Genomic DNA, 7569 nt, shown 5'->3' with positions numbered 1-7569 from the left:
CAACAATACGTATCAGTCGATATTTTTATTTTCGTCATCTCCTTTTGTAAGTTACTGGAGATATTCTATAATTGCTGTAGATACCACACATCACACGCCTTTATCACCGATTGAATTACCAGAAGATCTGGACTCAGAGGAATACGTGGATGATACATCACACGTTCAAGTTGCATACAAGTAATTTATAATTTATTTTGTTATATTAAATTCATTTTATTAATAAAATGCAGGATGCACACGATCCGATTGAATTAATCAAATTTGGATATACTTATATCCGTTCAATCCGTTTGCAGCCTAAAAAGTAGGAATCGGGCTGGGCTGATTACGGTACTGCCCTTAAAAAAGAAAAAGACAAAAGGTATCCCTATTCGATACGTAGTCGTGACTATCTTTATCCTTTCAGAATACCGCTTGTGGCTTATTGGCCAGATTTAATGATTTATCATTTGTCAATTTATTAATGAACAAAAAAACGACTAGATTTATCAGAAAATGGATGTCCTCTAATGCTCCTATTATTATAATGTAAAGTTCTTCTCCTCTGCTTTTGTTATTATTTCACCACCATCTTCCCTTCTTCCTGTCTTCCACCGGATCGTCCTCTGTTTTCGCTCCTGTTTCTTCTTCTTCTTCTTTCTTCTTGTTTTTGTTACTGTTTCAGTTTCAATATTTGCTCTCTTCGCGCAGTGTTAAGACTCTCGCACGTTAGCATCAAGATGGCTCAACGCACTTCAGGTGCCCAGCTATGAATTTTGATTCTTGATTTGGTTGTGGTTCGAATTCATTTCTATTAAAAAATCGAACCTTCTTGTTGTTTCTTTTCTTTTTTTAATTCGAGATCTATTATCTGAGACAAACCGGTAGCATGATTGTTTATCTCTGTCTCTTTGCCTTTCATTTTGACCTCCCCTGTTTATTTACTCCTCTTTTTTCCTGATTGGTATTTTATTCTTGTTCCCTTAAAATATACAAGAAAGAATCTTGGAAATTGAATCTGTTGGAGATGTGGGTTTCACTTTGCTTTCCGGATCAACTTATCCAAAGAATAAAACAGGAAAGGATAAGAGAAAAAGGGAAAGAATAAATGTTTTAATGACATATCCTGGAAGAACTCGGAGCTAGTTAGATTGGCAGAGTGGATTTGAGTATTTATCTGAACTTGTATACATAGTAGATTTTAGTAAATCTGGTCTTTTCAACTGCAAGATGATGCAGGTTTGTTACAGCTGATCTACTGACTACCCGGAGTGTTGCTCTGGGTTCAAAAGTTTTAAGTCAGGGGATTAGTGAGAAGATATAAGCTGTAAATAAGTGAAAACAATGGTTTATCTCCGACTTGCTGGGTTTCAATCTGGTTTCTCTTGGTATCTCCTCACCACCCTCTAAGTGATTGACCGCATTCAGTATTCCTTTTGTAACAGATTGGTCTAGTTGTGTTTTTTCTTGATGTTAACTGACCTATCTTTTTACATTGTTGAGGTCATACGAACTTGTACTGCAAATCGCCTACGGTTCCGTTAGTAAAGAAATATATTTCCTAGCTTTGCTTTTGCTATCTCATATGAAAAATGGTAGTGTATTCTGTCAAGCTGGATGCTGTAACTCAACTTGTCTGGAATAGATTTTAAGATTTTGGGTGCATTGGTCTGGTGCCTGATCTAGAATATAGTGTTTTCTTTTCTGAGTAGGATGGAGTACTGTTTTCCATCTATTCTGCAGCATAATATCTATTGAAGCTCCAAAGCCTTCCCTGTTAATAATTGGATTAAATCATTTGGAAATAAGTTCTTGCTGACTTTGGGGTAATTGTTTTTGTGTAGATGCATCTAAATCTCTTCCTTCTGATAAAAGAGGGGGGACCCAAGGAAATAACTCACTCGTTGTTTGTTTTGGGGAGATGTTGATAGATTTTGTTCCAACTGTTAATGGAGTTTCACTTGCAGAAGCACCTACATTTAAGAAAGTTCCAGGTGGGGCTCCAGCTAATGTTGCTGTTGGGATATCAAGACTGGGAGGATCATCAGCTTTTATTGGCAAGGTTCATTTGATCATCTCTGCAGTCAGGACCAGGACTTCTTTCATCTTTATTTTATGCTACGCACAAGCTATCATATTGTTTTCTTTTTTTCTTTTAGATTCATTCCAGAAACTCTGGTATTTTGCCATTTATGGAGCCAGTTGCAGAACTTAATTTTGACACTTGTGTAACAGGTAGGTGATGATGAGTTTGGGCACATGTTAGCTGACATTTTGAAGCAAAATAATGTCAACATCTCTGGCGTGCGGTTTGATTCTGGTGCACGGACTGCTCTAGCATTTGTTACACTTAGAGCTGACGGCGAGCGAGAATTTTTGTTTTTCCGCCATCCAAGTGCAGATATGCTTCTTCGTGAGTCAGAACTTGATGTGGGCCTTATTAAGAAGGTAATTAGAGTTGGTGGTCTCTTATTTATTATGTGGATATGGAACTTCTTTTTCTTCTTTCAATGTGAAACATGATAAAATGTTACTGATCCAGAAAAAAAAAATGAAACATGATAAAATGTTGTTAATGATTTAAACCTCAAAACTGTTATTAATATACAGAAATTTCTTCTTTGTCTCTTTATATCTGAACAAATGCAAATGCAGGCAACTATCTTTCATTATGGCTCAATTAGTTTGATTGAGGAACCATGTCGTTCAACACATCTTTCTGCAATGAACATTGCAAAAAGGTCCGGTAGCATCCTCTCTTATGATCCAAATTTGAGATTGCCACTATGGCCATCAGCGGAGTCTGCTAGGCAGGGCATAATGAGTATATGGGACCAAGCAGACATCATCAAGGTATAACTTCTAAAATATGACATTTAACATTGAAATGGAAAATATATATTTTTTTGAAGAAAAGGTAAAGTATTGATTGTATTCATTTAAAAAAAGGCCATGCACATAAAATCTTTACAAGTTAGAATTTTGATCACTCCTGCCCTGCCAGCCTTACAAAAACAAAATGGCAGGGTCCAAATAATTTGATGGGCAACTCCTTTGAATTGCTCTGTTGCAGCCAACCAGGAATGGATAGTGCCCAGAGTCTTCCTGATTTGATCTTCCAAGGAGTTACTCCTATTCTGAAATACTCTCTGATTCCTCTCCCTCCAAATACACCAAGACAAAACAGCTGGCATAGAGCTCCACAATTTTCTACCTTTCTCTCATTCAAGCCTTTCCCTTGATCATATATTTAAAATAAATGGTCATATTTTTAAAATAAGTGTAAAATAGTTTCAATGAAAAGAAATCATTAATCCTATATTTAAATAAGAGCTGAATCATCTTTTGAACTATTTGCAGATAAGCGAGGAAGAAATCTCATTCTTGACGGGAGGTGATGATCCTTATGATGATAATGTGGTGTTAAAGAAGCTTTTCCGTCCTAATCTTAAACTTTTGCTTGTAACTGAAGGGCAAAAAGGATGCAGGTATTACACTAAGGTAAGCATATGACTTTTCTTGGCTAGGATTTTAAATATTAACTGGAAGCCCTCCTTGAAAAATAATCCTTTTGCACCTACATTTTGATGTTATGGAATAGGTCCATGAAGGTGAAGTTTCTTAATGGTTCCTAAATCCTAAGCATGTTGTATTTGTATGTGCATTTACCAGACTGTATTTAACGAGGAATGCAGACTGGTTTAAACATGATTTCTCAAAGAATATTCACAGGAAAAGAACTCATCGGCTATCTGGATTCTCTTTGATTAAGAGCCATAAAACATCCTTCATATGCCTCAAAAGCATCATAAAGAAATCCAGTACTTTTTTCTGTTGCTTCAGGAGTATCAAATTGAAAAAATTGCACTTCGTGTTGATACTTGTTAATGGCACCTAATTATGAAACACTAATTCACTAAATGTATCCTTAGATTGAGAACTTTTGGATCCTGCAGGAGTTGTGATTATGTTTGGCAAACCACTGGATTTCCCTTGAATTAATTCACTACAGCATTATTTATCATTTACCTTCTCTTTGTAATTAACCCATATTGCAGGAATTTAAGGGTAAGGTTGGTGGTGTTAAAGTTAAATCCATTGACACAACTGGTGCTGGTGATGCATTTGTCAGTGGGATACTGAGTAGTTTGGCATCTGACCTAAATCTGTATAAGGTACCTTTTCTCTCCTTGCCTAAATCATTGGTGTCTGTCTATTGTTTATGTTGCTCATTAAGATTAGCGTTTTATCATACAGTAGTAGACTAGTAGTTAGCAAAATCTAGTTCAATTCTTAGTTCTCCATTCTCTTTTCCGTTCCTGTTTCTACTGCCACTTTTCATATTGTTTGACTCTGCTTTTTTTAGTATGTTTCAGTATTGATCAATTTCTTTAGGGATTTTCATTTCATGAGTTTATTCCAAATGGTCTGTTTGTGACTGATTTAGATATTGGCATTATAATCTTCCAGTAATCCCCAAAAGTATTTGTTCCTTGAGCTTGCCTCGTTACCTTGCCACAAAATGAATGTTTTTTTTCTTTTGTAATTGTTGCATATGACTTTTCACCATTTTCTTCATTGGTGTTAAAATAACTTATGTTGTCTACTTGCTTGATTTCTGGACCTTATAAATATTTTATTTTTGGGTATCAGTCTCAAAGATGTCAGCTAGCTAACTTGGTAAAATGCATGCACATTGTTTCTGCAGACTTGTTGACAGAAAATAGGTGGGGTTATAACTGAGTTGTATTGATTTGATTTGAGTTGTTTTGTTGATTCCAGACCTTAGTCCTATATTAATCTTATAGGCCCGCCTTGCTTACAAACTAAAATAAATTAATGATTAATCAAAAGGAATAGGAGATTTATGATTTTATTCCATTTAAAGAAGATGATTTTTAAGTTCCACAAGTTGGAATGATGATTTTAAGTGGACATTTTAATGGATGAGACATTCTATTAGGTTTGACTTAAAATGTTTCACAAAGGAAAAGGTCCATGGGTTGGAAATCATCCAGTTGTTTGATCAATTGTACTCAAGGATAAAAAATTTGTGTTATACTCATTATGAACAGAGAATACATAATATGCTGTATTATAAGATGTAAGGTTGCTGCAACATGATGTTCTTAGAAAGAGCCAGGAATTATCCTTGGAGGTGTGCAAAACAAATGCAGTGGAAGCATTTTTCTTTAATTGTGCTCTGTCTACTTGAGAGAAGGCAATGATGGATATGGCCTTTTAAGAGCACTAAATTTACATACGAGTATTTCATATACCCTACATTTACTTAATGAAAGCCTGTGTAGCCTCTTTGAACTTACTCAGTGCAAATTTCCAAGCCATGATGATAACATCTCCCATCTCCCATGATGGCATAATGATGAAGTAATGATGCCTGGACATGGATGACATGGACACAAATTTGGGAAACAGGGAGATGAAAGATGACACTATTTCCTAAGATTTTGGAGACAAATATGGGTGTAGGTACCCATTTATCATGCTTATATATCTAGTTTTTGAAACTAAGTGACATATCTGAATATGTATATCTTGCTAAATTTAATTAAGCTTCTAACATATACATATTAATTTGTTCAAACATATCATTTCACATGTTCTAAAATTGTTATAACACCATAAAATATATTGTAGAAGTGTCCATGCAGTGTCTATTGGCATATTGGGTACAAACTATGTCCAACACTGGTATGCTGAGCATGTACAGGTGTCCAGGTATCATAGTGAAGAAGTGGATCATTTTTACTGCTCTCATACCAAATGATGTAGGGTTGACTACTCTGAAGGAAGTTACCCAATGTTGGTCCCGTCCATCTGGGGTCTTGGAAGGGGTGGACTTGATATGGTCCTAACCTTTGGCAATTCATTTTTAGGCTCATACCCATGTTTTCACATTTGTTGCCCTGAGATTTTACTATTACACCAAGCAATAGTCCCTGAAGGGTTGACCACTCTCATACCAATTAATGTGTGACTAATATGATCTAAGGAACTTATAAAAAAAAAATGATCTAAGGCTAAAGTTTGTAGCAAAATTCCGGGGGAAAGATGAAAGAAAATTTATGTTTTTGAGAGTTTAGGTCCAAGGTTCAGGGTTATGATATTTGATTAAGGAGATTTATCTAGGGTTATAGGGTTATGATATTTGATTAAAAAGCTATTCTAGGGTTGAAACTCATATAATATGCAGAAATTTCTAAAAAGAAAATTATAAGGAGGTGGATTGAATATGGAAGAGTTCCTAGAATTGGTAACTTTTGGAAACTGCAGTTTTTAGTTGGGTTTTTTGAAATTTGGTTTAATGTGATAATAGGGGCGTAAATATAGGGGTGGCTTAATCAAACTTGGGATCCACCAGGGTTTTATAGGGATTATTTAGAGAAATAATTTGAAGTGTGTAAGGTTAAAATTTGGAGGAAATTGAAAAGAGATGCATATATACCAAGTTGGAAGACATACTTGCTGGTCTTTCTTGGATGGACATGCATGTGCACCAAGTTTCTATTCATCTTCATCACCATATCTAGAACCAGTGGTCTCTTGCCAGAAAAAAAAATGGAAAAAAAAAGAACCAGTAGTTTATGTTAATTACTTTTAATAAGCCAAGCCTATGTTTCTGGCATCTGCATACACAATGTGTATTCATGCACGGATGCCCCTGTGACACTTGAGAGTAGGAGTGAGAGGATATCTGTAGTTTCTAAATCTGAGAAGGTGAAAGGCCTAGATCATGTAGATAAATAAATGAAATTATAGTGTTACAGAAGAGTCTGCAGTCACCTTCTAAGGTTAAAACTTCACATGGTCTTAACTGATACATTTATTATGTGCTTAAGATGCTTTGTGTTTTTCCGCAGGATGAGAAGCGGTTAAGGGAAGCTATTTTATTTGCAAATGCCTGTGGTGCCCTCACTGTTACAGAAAGAGGAGCAATTCCTGCTATGCCTACAAGACAAGCAGTCCTTCAAATCTTGTCCACATAAGATGCATCATCCCTCATGTGAATTGTATCCAACTAATGTTGCTTGAGTTTCCCTTTCCAAGGCTTGATCTCTGTTCCTGCCTTGCCCACAAGAGATGCACTCCTTCAAATCTTGCCCAAGCTAGATGCATGATCAGAAAGCATCATCCCTCCTTTAAATTTGTTGTATCCAACTAATGTAGCTTGAGATTCCTTTCTAAGGAGTGATATCTGTTCTTCATTTGGTTCTTTTTTCAGTCCCAGTTTGTCACTTAAACAAATTGGTACGGCCATTGATTTTATCATTTTTACTTGCAATGAAGCATGCTAAATAAATTGAGGTAGCAGGATTAGAAGGGGGAAAATGCAGTTCACCTCGCTTCTGAAAGTATTTAAACCAATTACTTACACATCTGATCTTCTTGGTAGATCAGCCATTTAAATCATCCCATGGTAGATATCCCATCTTAACAAGCGCAGAAGTCAATTATTGGACCTCTCTTGCTTCAAAGGCATTGAAAAGTAAAATGTAGTACAAATGAAGAAGTAATGCTCTGCTGCCATGTTGAATCAACCTTTTTTTTTTTTCTTGTTCGTTTGAA

At 35.7% G+C, this 7569-nt stretch overlaps 1 protein-coding gene across 3 annotated transcripts; it reads left to right on the top strand.

The window, feature by feature from the left end:
- The first annotated feature begins 372 nt into the window (after window positions 1-372).
- On the top strand, window positions 373-7332 carry LOC148880102 (pfkB-like carbohydrate kinase family protein). 3 transcript variants are annotated; one of them, XM_088961930.1, is made up of 8 exons: window positions 373-531; window positions 694-741; window positions 1827-2044; window positions 2218-2430; window positions 2638-2835; window positions 3343-3483; window positions 4041-4157; window positions 6864-7332. In XM_088961930.1, exons 2-8 carry the CDS (start codon window positions 723-725, stop codon window positions 6987-6989), a joined length of 1032 nt encoding a protein of 343 aa, XP_088818056.1. In that variant the 5' UTR covers window positions 373-531; window positions 694-722; the 3' UTR covers window positions 6990-7332. The 3 variants fall into 3 exon arrangements, with proteins under 3 accessions (XP_088818056.1, XP_088818057.1, XP_088818055.1); XM_088961931.1 differs by having other exon boundaries at window positions 388-531; window positions 1950-2044; XM_088961929.1 differs by lacking the exon at window positions 373-531 and having other exon boundaries at window positions 546-741.
- The last annotated feature ends 237 nt before the right edge of the window (window positions 7333-7569 follow it).

This window comes from Nelumbo lutea, chromosome 1 (genome assembly GCF_056320005.1).
Source record: "Nelumbo lutea isolate HS-2025 chromosome 1, American lotus-T2T, whole genome shotgun sequence".
NCBI classification, from domain to species: domain Eukaryota; kingdom Viridiplantae; phylum Streptophyta; class Magnoliopsida; order Proteales; family Nelumbonaceae; genus Nelumbo; species Nelumbo lutea.
Note: the sequence above shows the minus strand (reverse complement) of the source record. Positions and strands in the feature narration are given on the sequence as shown.

What these genes read in the sequence shown, in the direction of transcription:
- LOC148880102 (XM_088961930.1), top strand. An exon ending in ACCAAGCAGACATCATCAAG is followed by an intron (nt 2,836 to 3,342) that starts GTATAACTTCTA and finishes AACTATTTGCAG; the next exon opens with ATAAGCGAGGAAGAAATCTC. An exon ending in CTGACCTAAATCTGTATAAG is followed by an intron (nt 4,158 to 6,863) that starts GTACCTTTTCTC and finishes GTTTTTCCGCAG; the next exon opens with GATGAGAAGCGGTTAAGGGA.